The 16,462-nt window shown below is 37.3% G+C and overlaps 1 protein-coding gene across 2 annotated transcripts in view; it reads right to left on the reverse strand.

Moving 5' to 3' along the window:
- Positions 1 to 1,894: 1,894 nt before the first annotated feature.
- Positions 1,895 to 16,462, reverse strand: part of CWC22 (CWC22 spliceosome associated protein homolog) — a 72,262-nt gene continuing 57,694 nt past the window's right edge. For both annotated transcript variants that reach the window (XM_056110151.1, XM_056110150.1), the window contains exons 15-20: positions 14,531 to 14,608; positions 13,763 to 13,915; positions 12,243 to 12,370; positions 10,506 to 10,607; positions 10,196 to 10,413; positions 1,895 to 3,336 (exon numbers count right to left, since the gene is read on the reverse strand). In XM_056110151.1, coding sequence (XP_055966126.1) covers positions 2,747 to 3,336; positions 10,196 to 10,413; positions 10,506 to 10,607; positions 12,243 to 12,370; positions 13,763 to 13,915; positions 14,531 to 14,608 — 1,269 coding nt within the window. In that variant the 3' untranslated portion in view covers positions 1,895 to 2,746. The remainder of the gene's footprint in view (positions 3,337 to 10,195; positions 10,414 to 10,505; positions 10,608 to 12,242; positions 12,371 to 13,762; positions 13,916 to 14,530; positions 14,609 to 16,462) is intronic.

The raw sequence follows: 16,462 nt of genomic DNA on the forward strand, positions 1-16,462 counted from the left end.
GGAATCATTAAACTTCCTGATAGCCAAAGCAACTTTAACAAAAAATATTAAATGTGAAATATTTCCAGATTTAAAACTACAGTAATAAAGTGTAGTAGAATAAAAGCAGATTTTTTAAAAAATAGGACATTATTGGGAGCTTGGAAGAAAACCTGAGGCATAATGACATCAATCTATAAAACAAAAGGTCCATTAAGCGGAGGAGGGAAGCCTTGTCAACAAATAGTTTTGGTAAAACTGGATAATCACGTGCAACCCACACCCCTAAAAAAAAATTGGTGCTCCCTTTTGCTGATCACAACACCCAAAAGGAGAGAGAAAACAAAAGGGAATGCCCTGCCACAGTGGCAGGGGGGATGGGGGGAATGGGGGTGGGGGGATATTATCCTTGGTGGTGGAAAACGGGCACTGGTGGAGGGATGGGTATTTGATCATGGTATGACCGAAATCCAAGCACAAAAATTTGTAAATCTACAACTGTACCTCATGGTGTTTCACTAATAAAAAATAAATTTAAAAAAAATTGGATTCTTAACACCATAAAAGTCTGATTCAAAATCCTTGATACTTGACCAAAATCTATAAAATACATTGACAAAAACAGATTAACCCAAATATTGACCTAAGAGGTGTCTTCAATAATCTGACACAACTGGAAAAAAAAATTTAAAAAGAAAAATAAAAAGCGTACATCAAACCACAATTTGCCTGATTGTAAGAATCCAAGACTAAAATAAAAAGATACTCTGCTAAATGGGAGAAAATATTTATATACCATGCATATGATAAACGGCTAATTCCAAGAAACATAAAACACACACAATGCTCTACAATTTAAAAAAATGAGGAGGTGAAGAGACATATTCTCAGTACTTGGGGATTGCCAACAAGCAGTGTTCAACCTTATCAGTTAATAGAGAAATGCAAATCAAGATGGCAATGATCTCACACACTAAGAATGGTCTGTAGACAAAGACCAGAAACAGACCAGGGAGATACCACAGAGATCAAGGTACTTGTCTTGAAAGCAGCTGACCCCAGGTGGATGTCAGGAATCACACGATCCCCCAAGCCCCACCAGGATGATCCTTGAGCACAGAGCCAGGAGTAAACCCTGAGTACCACTGGATGTGGCCCCAACCTCTCCTCCCCACATCAGTCAAAAAAAAAAAAAAAGGAATAAAAAACCAGTGTTGTTAGAAACAGAATGTGATAAAAGAAAACTGCCCCATTTTCTGGTGAGAACACTATCTGGTTTGGCCTCTTGGGAAATAGCAGAAACTTCTCAAAGAATTAAAAATAAAATTCCCATATGACAATAATTACACTTCTGTGAACACAAAGTATCAACTTGAAAAGATACCAGTCTTATATTTACTGCAGCACTATTTACAATAGTAAAAGGCAAAGGCAACACTCAAATGCCATTGGTAGATAAGTGGATAAAGGAGTTGCAGTATATGTACAATGGAGTAGTACTTATCATTAAGATGATTCTTGTACTTTGCTATAAAGTGGAAGAAGTTACAGAGGGTGTTGTGCTAAGCAAAATAAGCAGAGAGAGGACAAATACCATGCGATCTCACTCAAGTATGGTATATAAGAAACAAAGCAACTGAATGACAGTATCCAATGATTTTAACAAATCCTTGGATTTTGACTAAGGAAATGAGGTTCGTTAATCATGGTGGGGAACGGAGCAAGAAGCAGTGAAGTAGAAGGGACATGAGATAGTGATACAGGATCTTTGGCACAACAGTGGTGACTGAGGTGCTATAACTTGGTTCACCAAAAGCAGAAGCATTTACCATCATCAAAACCATTTTACCTCAACTGCAATAAAAACTGTCAGTCTATGGGGCACAAAAATCTGTCAGCAAACCTAAAATTTCAAAGACATAGTTTATTCCCAAAGTAATAAATAATATGGTCACATATTACAATTGGAAATTCTTAAAATTATTTCAAAATTGGAATTATTTCACAGGCTTTTACATTTCCTATGACCATTTGTTTTTCAATGGCCTATTAATTCAAATAAAAAAATTAAATACGTATTAACTAACCAACAGTGATATAACTTTAAGGCTGAGAAAAGCAATAAGGGAAAGAATTCCAATTAAGTGTTATCTACCAGGCCAGAGAGAAGAAATGTCATCAATGAGAGATGTACCAGTTATAAATCAAATAGCTGTGATGAAAACTAACAAACACCTACTCATCTTCACCAACACATTAGAAAAGTTACAGATTTTATTAAATATATGATATGAAACTTGAAATGATTTCTCTACTTTAAAAAAAGAGTGACTAGGAAATGAATCACAGCACACAAATAACAAAGCAGAAATGTTACACTTGAAACGATCCCTCTATTTTGGTCTCCAGTTATAAATAAAATGGTACTAACAATTCAATCTAATAGTTTTATAAACTATTCAAAATATTATTATCAGAAAAAATACGTTGTCAATGAAAAAAATCACTGATTCAATGAGCATTTGATATTTTATTATCAAAATATAAGCAAGAATTACATCCCTCTCTGGTGAAACTTTTCAAATAACTTGAAGCAGAGGGCCTTGAGATGCATCGGTTATAAAAGGTGTTGAAACAAAAACAGTTTTTAAATGTACATATACAAACCAGTACTTTATACAAGAATTCTCTATAAAGTTCATCAATGTGAAAAATAATTTGTTTCAACTACATATAAGGCATGGTCAATTTCTGTCATTTTGTACAATTATTTTTTCTGCTTTGTTGGAGACTTTTCTCTTCGTCGGTCCTGATTTTTCTTTGATTCTCTAGACTGTTCAAAATGCCTGCTAGATTTTTCCCATCTCTTCTCAGCACCATTCTGATATCTATCTTCATCACTTCTGGAATCTGAATGTTTTCTACTCTTTTCCTTTGACTTCGATCTCTCTCTTCTTCTGAAATTCTCACTGTCCTTATTTCGGTGTCGGTGCTCATTTTCAGAAAAGGAATTTCTTCTTTCTCCTCTCTTCCTTCTGGTGTCACCATGCTTACTTTCCAAATCTGTATACATTTCTTGGTCTCCATCATTCATAACTCTACTATAGCTATTTCGTTCGGAAGGAACACCTCTGCTCTCTGAAGTGTATGCCGATACGGAATCTCTCCAATGTGGATCTCTTGAATTTTTCTCTCTATGCTTTTCTGATCTTCTTTCCCGCTCAGTCCTGGTTTCTTGGTGCCTGTGGTCTGCTCTTCTGTCATCATATTTCCGATCATTGGCCTGTTGTTTCCGCGTCAATTTATCTACTTCTTTCTTTCTGGTTTTCCCTTGTGCCTTCTTTCTTTTATCTTTATCTGGCATGTGTAAAATGAAATAAAGTTAGTGTCAATTCTAATCTTAATTTTATAATTAATCTTTATTAATACTTTGTCATTCAAATCACATACACTAATGTAAAGTCATCAAATAAATGGAAAGTGATGGCAAAACTTATAATTTTAAAGAATACACAGAGTAGTAAACAGTAACTATCTAAGTTCTGTTTTGAAATAAGCTTCAGCAAACATTGTGAGCATTGGTGCTAAGGAAGGGGCCTCTCAGGCAATGCTCAGGGGACCCCCAAAGATAGCACAGCAATTTCTGGGCAACTGGGTTAAGGCCCAAAGATGCAGTGCTGCTAGACCGTGTCACAGGGATTACCAGTATTAGGGGCACTCCAACGCAGTGAGCAGGGCTGTTCAAGGGAACATGTGATGCCGGACATAGAACAGGGGTCAGTTCCATGCAAAGTCCTGTGTCATCTTTCTTGCCCTATTTTTTTTCAATCAAGTGGCTAAAATGGTATATTTCACTTATAAGTTTTATTCAGATCCAAAAGTTCTAGCCTATGGGCACTATGTCATGTGAAACACATCCTATGTGACATGTAAGCAAAATATAAGGACCATATATGCCAGCAATGTTGTTACTAAAGGTGGAGGTTGACTGGGTTACCTCATATCAACATGTAATAAAAGTTCTGTTTTCTGGTGCTAACAGAGAATCACTCTGCACCAACTAGTGAGAGAAGCTCTCTACTTTCTTTCCCAAAAGTCAATGAGAGGGGTCAGACAGACACTAGATGGGGCAGTGGACCTAGGCTTGATCTTCAGCACCACATGTGGACACCTGAACCCCCAAAAGAGTGATCCCTAAGCTCAGAGCCTGGAGAAAGCCCTGAGCACTGCCAGGTGTGCCCCCAAAGTAAAAACAAAAACTAAACAAAACTTCTCGTGTAAATATTAGTGATGAAAACCTTCACTGTAGGGAGGAACTAATTTACTTTTTTGTTTTTTTGACAGAAATCGATGTTTTTCTGAAGGAAAGTGTGGGCTAGATAAATTAGAGTACACACAGAGGTCCTTCATACTAATTGAACATACAGGCAGACATCTAGAAATAGTCAAGTGGATGTGAAAGCCAGAGAGAAGTTTGCTTCTCACCTAATTAGGACATTTTTGGTTTGTTTGTTTGTTTTAAGAATCAACCAAAATTAAGCTCATTCTTCTCACTTCTTTTCTTTCAGAAATTAAATAGGTCAGTGGTTAGTGTGACTCAACAACAGAAAGTAAAAATTTGTAGATAATTCTAAGGAATTACCCCAAAATGAAATATTCTGAAATATATTTGACAGTTTTTACATCCATTTGTTTTCATGTTTTGATATCTCTGTGTCTTGCCAGAATTAGTACTAAGAGGGGCAAAGCCAAAGCTTAGGGTATCCTTGCTGACACTAGGGCAAATTCTAGAAGATATCGGAGGGTCTGATGTGGGTGCAATTTCACTTCTGGGCATTGACCCCAATGGCCAAAACACTATTAAGAAAAGACATTTGCATTCTTATATTCATTGCAGCACTATTCACAGCAGCCAAAATCTGTAAACAACACAAGTATCCAAGAACAGATGATTGGATAAAGAAACTGGTTTCTTTATACACAGGCACAATGCAGTTCTGCTTGGTTTTAACAAAAGACGAAATCATGCAATTTACTGCTACATGTATGTATCTGGAGAGTATCACACAGAGTATACTTAGTCAGAAGGGGAGGGACGGACACAAAACAATCTCATATGTGGGATATGAAAAATCCCAGTAAGGGAATAATAAACACCCAAAGGCAACAGAAACCAAGTACTGATTGCCAGAAGGAAGCTTCCCACATGGCAGGCTGGGGGGGACACTGGGATAAAACTGGAGGAAAGCAACATTCTGGTGAAGAGTATGGTGCTGAAATGTTTTATGTATGAAACTCTACCATTAACAGTTGGGAGGGAGGGAAGAGGGGGAGGGAGGAAGGAAGGAAGGAAAGGAGGGAGGGAGGAAAGAAGGAAGGGAGGGAGGGAGTTAGGGAGGGAGGGAGGAAGGAAGGAAGGAAGGAAGGAAGGAAGGAAGGAAGGAAGGGAGGGAGGGAGGGAGGGAGGGAGGGAGGGAGGATTGCTCTCCAGAGTGGGGCAAAATGGAGTTTCTTGTAGGTTAAGCTGACACTGCTGTGATAAAAGAAGTAAATCCCAAACTCAGGCTAAGTGACAGCTCTGAAAAATTCAAAGAAAAATGGTATATACAAGGACTTTGGAAAGGAAAGAATAAAAGGCTCTCTGTGTTTGAGTGCAGCCTATGGAAAACCTATGAGGAAGAATTTAGAAAGGAGAGTTTGTGAACATGTATTCCCAACCAATTTTGTTACATAGTAAGTACCTTTGCAAGTAAATACAATAACAATTGAGGGCTTTAAATAAATCTCACAGGTTTCCTTGAATACATTATTCACCATCACCACAAAAAATGATAAGAGATAAATTCTCCAATGAGATGACAAATCAATCACACTAACGGTAGACAGTTGACCCCTACAGAATTTTAAGAGAAGCCTGTCCCTCCCTAGAGGCAGCCCTGAGAAGACAAGATTGAGGCCTTGGAGGGAGAATGTTGAATCCAACGGTTCAGCATCGCATCAGGAGCAGGAATGATTAGCTGACTGGGTCCCCAACAGAGGCAATTACCACAGATCGCATTCTGACTCAGAATTCCTGGTAAGAGAGAGCTGAGAGGAAAAGGCCTTAGATGCACGGGGCTATAAGAGAACAGAATTGGAGGGGTGATGGTGACTTCATAATCATAGGCTTGATGAGTGCCAAGAAAGCCTGGTTTCTGAGAAATGCTTGTAAAAAAGTCTCCAACAATTTCATTTCACCACTGTAATGACAAATATTAAGTAAACTAATAAAATTAAGTAACTGATGTTTTAAGCAAAAAAAAAAAAACAGTGACTGTATTTGTGTTGTTTGGGCAAATAAATCTAAGATAATATGGATGACTAACCTGTCAAATTCTTATGCACACAGAAAAAATGTGGTACAGATCTACCTGCACTTGTCCTACCTCAACCCAAATTTCACTATATCAACTGTTGTTTCTTTTGCCAAATGCCTGCCCTTCTCAGTCAGTTGGGTTTCCATTAAAGACTTATTTCTCTGATTCCTATCAAGCAGCTCAACTGAACTGCAGCTACCCAAGTAGAAACCATCTGGCTTTGTGCTACATCAACATTTCTCGGACCCGACTCTATACTACTTAATGCTTCCTTGAGATTAAAACTCAAGACTTATGAAATCTCCTATCTTTAGTGCTTTCTTTGAAATTTTCTAACGGTGGGAACTTCATACTGTTTCTATGCTATTAATACTTTATTAATAAGATTTTAAAGTCTGTATTAAAATCGTATGACGAGGGAAATTAATTTTGAATCAGCAAGCTTCCTTATTACAGCAATTCATGCTGTGTGATCATCTGTTCTCAAAACAGACACCATGAAATAACAAATTCCACAGAACTAAAAGTAAAAGTGTACAATCTGAGTATACTTCGATTCAAGGATAAGATGTGCTATTAGCAAACAGAATCTAACTCTAATAATATAAATTAAAACATGAAGAGAACCATAGTTCTTGGTATGGGGGGCTGGAAGGGGCAACTTGGGGATTGGGGCCCTACTTGGCATGCTTAGGACTTAATCCTGGCTCTGCACTAGGGGATAACTCCTGGAGGGGCTTAGGGGACAATATGGGGTGCTGGGCATCGAACCTGGGTCAGCTGTGTGCAAGGCAAGCACCTCTGGCTTGTTGCATAAAAATATAACAATCCAGTGACAAAATAATATAAAGACGAGCCTTCTAACCTAAGGCTGTACAAAAAGTGATATGCATTTTGGATAATAGGACTACTTCTCATTCAGAGTAAGATATTCTGATGGAAGAAAAGCACAGCTGAACTTGGGGGTCACTAAAATACCTTTATAGATTAAAAAAAAAATCCTTTACTATAGTACCTCTACTTACAAGACAAAGAACACAGAAAATTAAAGCTCCCATTGAAAGCAACTAGAAAAGCTAAATAAAATTTTAATAAGGAATATGGGAGTCACCTTGAAAGAACTGTCAAAGTTTTGAATGATGAATTAGTGACAGTTTTGGACCTTAAGCCAACCAGGAAGATAAGTCTCCAGTCCACATTTATACAAGTGTTTGAATAAAATAAGAATGTTTTGTATGAAATAATTCAGTCATAAAAATGTAGAGAACAATCACCATTTGGCAGACACCACAGTAATAAAGTTCAGACAAATCCCAGAGGTTTTAAAACTTGAGAATGAAAGAGGAGAAAGAAATTTGCATATTATCAAATTATTTCTCTACTTAGTATTAACTTACCAAAAAGAAAAAATAAAACCCAAATAACAAAAAAATTAGTTATCATGAAAGAATTCAGTAGCACCATTTTAGCAAAGTGATCAGTTAATCTCACCAATAATTTCCAAAAATCAGTATTAAGATCTCCTCTTACCGAAGAACAATAGAAACAAAGAGCCACAAGGCATGGCCAACAGTTGGAAGCTTGCCACAAGTTGCGGGCAGAGGCCAGTTAGAAAAGAGAAGAGACCACTATGACAATGACAGTTGGAAATGATCACTCTTGGACGAGAATTGAGTGCTTAAAGTAGGTAAGGTAAGGTAAAGGTAAAGGCCCTCCCGTTGACCGTCGATTTGCTCGAGCGGGCCCAGTAACGTCTCCATTGGAGACTTTGTTGTTACTGTGTCTGGCATATCGAATACTCTCGGTAGCTTGCCGGGCTCTCCGAGAGGGGCGGAGGAATCGAACTCGGGTCGGCCATGTTGGCCGCTTGTAAGGCGAACGCCCTACCGCTGTGCTATCGCTCCGGGATACACACACACACACACACACACACACACACACCCCGTTAAGTACCTGCATTACAAAACTTAAGACCCAAAAGGGAAGAGAGGGAGAGAGAGAGCGTGAGACAAAGAGAAAAGTGCCGCCATACAGGCAGACTGGGGTTGGGGAACGGAAGGAGGGAAACTGGGAACATTGGTGGTAGGAAATGTACACTGGTGAAGATACAGATTTTGGAATATTGATGATCAAACCCAATCATCCACAAGTTTATAAATGTGTATCTCATGGTGATTTAATAAAAAGCACAATAAAATAAATTAAATCTCTCCTAAAAAAAATTCCCCTTAATGTGTTCTACTTAAATCATGTGTTCTAGTCATAACACACTAATAGAACACAAACATTCTATGATATTCTTAAAAAAAAAGTCAATTCTAATCATGAGGGGGGGAAAAATGAAACAAATCTCCAAAAATAAAATATTGGAATAAGAGAACTGAATTTAAGATAAAACCTATTGTTTGGCTAGTAATAGTGCTCACGCGTTAAATTCCTGGTTTGGTTAGTGAACTCTGATTGTAATTTGCTAACATGCTAACATTAGGGGGGAGTTGGGTGAGGGGTATATGGGAATTTTTCTGTACTATTTGCAGTTTTTTATAAGTAAAAATTAAAAAAAAAATAAGCCCCCCACCCCCCCAAAAAATAGTAGAGACATCAGAGAGCTGGCAAAACCGTAAAAAAAATTAAAAGGTTCTAAGTATTCATACAGTAGAGCACTTACTTGCCTTTCACACAGCCAACCTAGATTAGATCCCTGGCACCCCATATGATACACCACGACCACTAGGAGTGATTCCTGAGCCTAGAGCCAGGAGTAATTCAGGCCCCAAAGGATGAGACAGGCTGAAATTAAAGAGAACCTAAAACAGTAGAGGTAAGCAGATGTCTACAGTGACATTATACTGCTGCTTTCTCAGAGCACAAGCAGAGTCAGGGCTGCTGCTGGGGGACAAAGAGAACAGCCAAGCTCTGAAGCCATATGGGAGAGAGACATAGAATGGGATTAGTTACTTGCAATACATCGATAGAATAGATAAGGAACTCATACAAATCAGACACCTTAAAAAAGTCCACTGATAACTGAGTCATCGCCAAAAAAGAAAGTCTTCCAATTGCCTATATTATGTAAAATGTTGCTCAACTTTCATCAGTGATAAAGAAAACGCAAATTGACACTAAAATGCAATGCTACTACACACCCACCAGAATGGCTGAATGTTCAACAGATGGTCAAACTGAAGTGCAAGGGTGGGATTTACTAAACTCTCCTATACAGTCGATAGTAGCATGCACTGGGCAAATGACTTCTTTGGCTGGAAGAGTGCACATCCAGCGGTGCTAAGGGCTTACTCCTAGCTTGAGCTCAGGGATCACTCATGATGATACTCAGGGGACATATGTGGTGCCAAGGAGGTCAGTGGCAAGTGCCTTAACTGGTTTTCTCTGGCCAATGGAAAAGTGACTTGGAAAGCTACTTGGTAGTATCTAATATGCATACCCTATAATTCAAGTATTTCACTTCTAGGTACTAGAAATGCACACACCGCCCTCCACCCCCTTAATATTTACTAGAGTATTTATGGAAATACTATAATTCTTAATTTCCAATGAATGAAAAGGATGTTGACCATGTTATAGTATAATCATATGATAGAAAACTATACATCAATGAGAATGAACTACAAATTCAACAATATGAATGTAATCTTGGAAACAAGACATTAAAAGAAGCCAGACATAAAAAAAAAAGTTCACACGGGATAAATCTGGATTTAAAACATCTCTAAAAGGTCAACTTTGTGCTATGAATAAAGTTAATAGAGTAATAAATCACTGAACTCTGAAACAAGTAATCAAAATGATTGTCTTACTGGTTAGAAAAGCGCACAGTTAACTATGAATGAGTTCATTACCTGAGGCCGAACTCTGGCTGCTGCTGGACGAAGATTCGCTCTCCTCGCTGGATGACTCTGAGCTGCTGTCACTGCTGTCCGAGTCGGAGGCAGACGAGTCAGACTCAGAAGAGGAGGATGCAGAAGAAGATGATGAGGAAGACTGACTTGGCTCAACATCCACTTTCTGGGCCACGATGACCTTGGGTGTATTTTTGAGGTGCTCACGCAATTCGTCCCTGATTACAAACACAGTGTTAGACTGCACTTTGAAAGCAACTAGGATAAAAATCCACAAAGTCAAAAATAAAATTCTGAGAATAATTCTTACGTTAACCCTCCAAGACCTATAGATGTGAAGAAATTGATGGCAAATCGAGTATTCCTTGGATTATCTCGGGGTAATAATCCTTCAAAGAAAGGCTGCAGGGTCCTAAAAAATGAACAAAAATGGAACAAAAGAGAAAAGATGGATTAAAGACAAAACTCAAAGTCCCGGAACTCTTTTCAATCGGGTTAGTAACTGAAATATAACTTAGCAAGCTATTTACTGTTAGGCTACACACTGTCTAAATAAAATAATTAAGGTAAAGTCATAATTTATCAAATGTTATTTTTGACAATTAATAAAGGAAGTTTGGTTTTTTAAAAGTGGGGCACACCCAGTGATGCTCAGTGCTCATTCTTGGTGAGGATCAAGGGACCATAAGCTATGTCAGGGATACAACCAGGGTTGGCTGTGTGCAGACATGTACCCAACCCACTGTGCTTTGTCTCCAGTCCTCAAGAGAGAGGAATAGAGAGACATTATCATAAGTGCAGAATAACAGACAGAACATACATGAATATTACGTACATGTTATAAATGGGGCACAAAGAGGAAAAAAGTACAAACACTTTTATTATGTATAAACCCAAATATGTATGTAATGCCCTGTGTCAGGAACTAAGGGAGGCGTAGAGAAGAATAAATTCAAGAGAGAAATCAAGGCTAAAGCGGCATAAAAAGATTCTTTCTCAGGAGGGGCACAAATAGATCATTAGCATTTGAACTTATGGTTTTCAGTGTCAGACTTGTAGAATTTTTTAAAAAACATCCTCTTTTGTTGAAAAAGAGAATGAATAAAAAGAGACAATTAAGATTTGGCTTGCTAGCAAGGGTACAGTGAGTAGGATGTTTGTCTTGCAAACGGCTAACCTGGGTTTGATCCTGCGCACCCAAGATGGTCCCCTAAGACCACCAGTAGTGATCCCTGAATGCAGAACCAGGAGTAAGTCCTGTGTACCATTGGGTGTGAACCAAAAACCCAAAACTAAAACAAGCCAACCAACAAAATAAGTTTATTTGGTAGACTAAGAGTGGGATGGGGCTCTCGGCACTGCTAACAGGTGAGGAAGCAAGAGAAGCTGGGCAATGTTGGTATGACAATAGTGCAACTTGCTGGAGAGGAAGAAAATGAGCTCTATGAAGTCAAGTGAATTGGGACATGAAGTCAAGACAAGTGAATGAATAACGTAGAGAGTGTGAGGATTCCAGGACTCTGACACTGGAGAGGCAGGCTGAGAAAAAGACCACGGTAAGAGAAGAAAATGAACAAGTGGGCAAGTGTATGAGTGACGTGGATAAGGGGAAGGGCATGCAGACTGAGAAGTACTCGATTTAGCAGGGTGGTCAAGGAGAGAACACTGAAATGAGTTTAATAGCGTGAATGTAGGGAGCGCAAGTGGCAATGAACAATCCAAACAAGTAGGAAAGAAGAAAGCTGTGATAGAATACTGGAATCTGAAAAAACTCTAGCAGGTGTGCCAAAATAATTTTGTGGATCCCAACTGCTTTTAAAAAAATAAAAATCACGCATTTTTTCTGCTTAAACTAAACTTAAAAAATTATATGTTGCCCTGTGACACAGAATATGAAATTCAGAGTAGTAACTAATAGTTACTTTAGTTGTAACTAAAATCCTTGGGGATTATTCTTGTTTTTATAATCAAGGGTGGACTTTTTACGACTGAAGTGGGGGAAAACCTGAGGATACTGTGAATAAAGTATGCTTAATGATGCACTTACTCATCCTTTAATCTTGCATTAAGTTTAGGAAGACCCATATATTCACACAGTTCCTGGAAAAATATTTTAACAAAAATTCTACTAGATGATGTAGTGGTTTCTTCACTGAGCTTTATACATTCAAGAACCTAAAAATTAAAATAAAAAATTATCTTGGTGTTCATAAGAATAAAATGACTAATATTTATAACTATACTTATATTTATAACTTTAAGTTTCCGCTAGAATTACTTATCCTGAGCTTCAATTACAACCATCTCTATATCCCTTGTGCTAATTTTCAAAATGTCAAGATTCTACAGAAATAGATCCCATTCTCTTTTTCGAGTATGGCTTTCCTAGTAGGGAGAACATGAAGATTACTCGCTCACAAACCACACGCACTGAGATATGGGTATATGAAATTCTGAGACAAATGCCATTTATATCAGGTTATGATTTCTATAACACATACACAATTAGGGTAACTGAAAGAGTGATAATGATTTGTTTGAACACTAAAACTGAAGCTAATGGACAGATACTTTAGCACAAATAAAAAGTAGGGCCAGAGAGATGGGACAGCGGGTGGGGCATTTGCTTTGCATGCAGCCACCCGTGTTCAATCCTTAGCACCCCGTATGGTCCCATGAAACAAAGATATGGTGCTGCTCAGGACCATATGGTTTTGCTTGAACCCTGTGGTACCAAGAACCACGAGGGCCACTCCTCTAGTGCTTAAAGGCTTCCATTGTCACACCCAGCAATACTCAGGGGCCTGCAGGGCAACATCCAGCCTTGCACTGGAGGTCGTGTGGTATTGGGGATCAAAACCAGGTCCTGTAAATGCTAAGCTTTTGTGATAATCAAGGGACCATCTCCCAGGCCGGGGATCATACATCATTGGATGCCTTATATCTCTCAGTAAATATGCACACAGTTGATGGTTAAACAAATGAGTGTTAAATGAGCAGCAGTTATAAAACTAAGAGCCAGCACAATGAATCATTTCATATTCCAATTCTGTCTATATTCCTTCATCAAGAATATCTTTTATTCACCTGAGATGGTTTTAAGTTCTTCCCTACTATTTACCCAACTTCAGTGTTTGCTAAAAAAGAGTGTGCCTGCTAAGACACAGATTTCTCTCATGGTCTAAATGGTGTTATTTCCTCAGAAAGTGGACAAACGTCAAAAATTTATGTGCTATCAAAATACTGGAGTCTGGGGATATGAATGTGCACACATCTCTATATATATGTGGAAAAGACAAAAATACACAATATTTCTCAACAGACAACCCTAGATATCGCTACTGAAAACAGTGTGAAGACAGTTTTTCATCATCCAGATATTTCTAATTCTAGTACTTATTTAGCTTTTAAATCTCATAGTATACGGAACTCAAAGATAGTCGTAAAAATTTATTACACAACTAATTTATATGTTTCCTACACAGGAAAAGTCTATGCTTTCCTGAATACCTACGTGAAAATAATAAAAACTAAGAAGCATATATAAATAATAAACCATCTACTTACACTCCATGGAAGTGAATCAGTGTATAAAAGGTGAGCAAACATCTTAGCAACATTTCTCAATTTGTTTGTTTCCAAGCGATGGATAGTATCATATTGTTCTTTGAATATGCCTTCGAAGGATTCCATGTATTCCTTTTTCAGCATGCAAAATCGCTAATAAAAAATATTAATGTCAATCCCATTAAAATTTAATGCTAATATTGCAAGATTATTAATTCCTCTGAGTTTATTGAATCAAAAGCGAAAATTTGTATATGTTACTTTATCTTTTTGTGCAGTATGATTCATAATTCAGTAAAGTTACTGCCCCTATCAGAGCTCTATATGCTAAAACATAACATGTAGTTGAAAAAGACACATGCATTTTTATATATATAAAAATAGTTATATATATATAGTTATAACTCTACTTTGTGAGTAGTTTGGATTTTAAAAAGTATTCTAGCAGCTGATAAATGTACATGACTTCTGAAACTATAATTTTCTCAAGACAGAAATTCACTGTATTGGTTAGGAAACTGTTTTGAAGATGCAGAATTCCAAAAGTTCTGGAATGAGATTTAAATAAAAAAATGGTACTACAAAAATAAGGCAAAGGGGAAAAAAAAAAAAGACTGCGGGAAACCCATGGCAGAAAACAATAACTTGCTCTTAGCAAAGTATATTGGAACACATCATGAAATAGAAACATTAATTCAAATTATTAATGCTAAGAATTTTTCCGTAATTCTATTAAATTGCAGCAGTAAAAATGAAACTGGAACTCACCCCAGCTAATAAGCCAAAAAACTTCTCATATGTTCTTTGTTGAGCACAACAATCAAGAATCATGTTGCAGAGTTCTTTCTAGTTGGGGGAGGTGGGGGGGGGGAAATCACATTAATGATTCACAGCAATAAATTCATACAGTATACTCACCAGAATAACAGTGTACATCCACAAGACTTTAAAAAGCAAGACTTCTAAATTTCATAAAATTTAGTTATTAAGGCAAAATCTTAACATCAATGCATGTTAAACCCACAGATTTTTTTTTAAAGCATCTGATATAACCTCCAGTTTCTATGGTAATTTATATTATTTAGCTTGGCTTTATAAAAGTCTTAATTCTTTTATTTTTTCTTTTGTCTTTTTGGGTCAGACCTAGCAATGCTAAGGGATTACTCCTGTCTTTGCACTGCTCTGCAGTGAGCACCTGCTGGTGTTTAGGGAACAGATGGGATGCTGGGGATCGAGCCTGGGTTGGCTGTGTGTATACCCACTATACTATTGCTCCAGCCCTCAAGTTTAAATTCTTAAAAGTATGAAGCACTTCAAGAAAGCCTACAACATGGGGAAAAAAGCACGCAGAGATGGTAAGAAGAGAGTGTAAGTATATTCTAATGGTGTTATGCAAATTCTTCTAAATATAGACTCACCAACACAATATCTAATAATTCCGTTGGTAGTCTCCTAACTATGCAAGCTTAACTACACAGTTGAATTGGTATAAAAAAGGCATACATAGTAAGTATTCACGGAGGCAGAAGTGGGCACAGATTCATTACAAGTTACGCAATCCTCTTGTTGGTAAGGAATAAAACATAAATACCTCTGTAGCTAAATTTTCTATCACTAAAATGAATGTTGGGCTGGAGCGATAGCACAGCGGGTAGGGCGTCTGCCTTGCACACAGCCAACATGACCGACCCGAGTTCGATTCCTCCGCCCCTCTCGGAGAGCCCGGCAAGCTACCGAGAATATTCGATATGCCAGACACAGTAACAACAAAGTCTCCAATGGAGATGTTACTGGGCCCGCTCGAGCAAAATGAATGTTATGCCTATAAATCCATCCTGGATGGATTTGTAGCTATTGATGAAATTATTCCATAATTGCTAAAATATTATAGTGTCCAGTAAGTTATTTACATGCATGCCTTGAAAAAAATCTGCTGAATTAACACATTTTGAATAAATGTAGAATCAGGAAATGCTATTTATCACAGACAATTCATAATTAACAAATATTACCGAATCCTAAAATTATCCTAATGAAGTCAACAATGATTACAGAAGTTACATAGATTAAACTTGTAAAACATGGAGAAATCAATAGAGACAAAATAAAAAAAAGGTAGAAATTCATTCATAGATCACTGCGAAGGAATTGGTTAAATGTATTTCTTTACAGTTTCTCTACTGAAAAGTTTAAAAGTAAGTGAATCCAAGTACAGTAATTGTATAATCTGCTTTCTACAAACAGGAAATAAACCTATAAAAGTAACAGCCTGTTCATGAATTTTTACTTTTTATATTTTTACTAAGCAATTCTGAAATTTTTCACACAGAAAAACACTAGACACAACTGATGTGTGTATTGTTAGTATTTTAGAAAATTGATACAATATGTAATTAGCACATACATCTATGTGTAGGGGTGAGAAATGGATCAGAGAAGCATGGAACTGTAGACACTAGTAGCCAATAGTCACTAGAGGTTGTAAAATTTAAATTATTTTAAACCACAAAGTTTTAGTTCTGAAGTTGCACTCTAGAGTTAAAGCATTTAAAAATTATGTAACTAGGACCAACTTTACTAATACAGAAAATATTTCTAACATTATAAAAAGTTCTATCAGTGTACTTCTGAAGGCAGATAATCCACTAATAAAACAATCTATTCAAAGTCTTCATTTTAAAATAAAGTGTTTGTAGTAGA

Source organism: Sorex fumeus, unplaced genomic scaffold, assembly GCF_029834395.1.
Source record: "Sorex fumeus unplaced genomic scaffold, SorFum_2.1 ptg000009l, whole genome shotgun sequence".
Lineage (NCBI taxonomy): Eukaryota > Metazoa > Chordata > Mammalia > Eulipotyphla > Soricidae > Sorex > Sorex fumeus.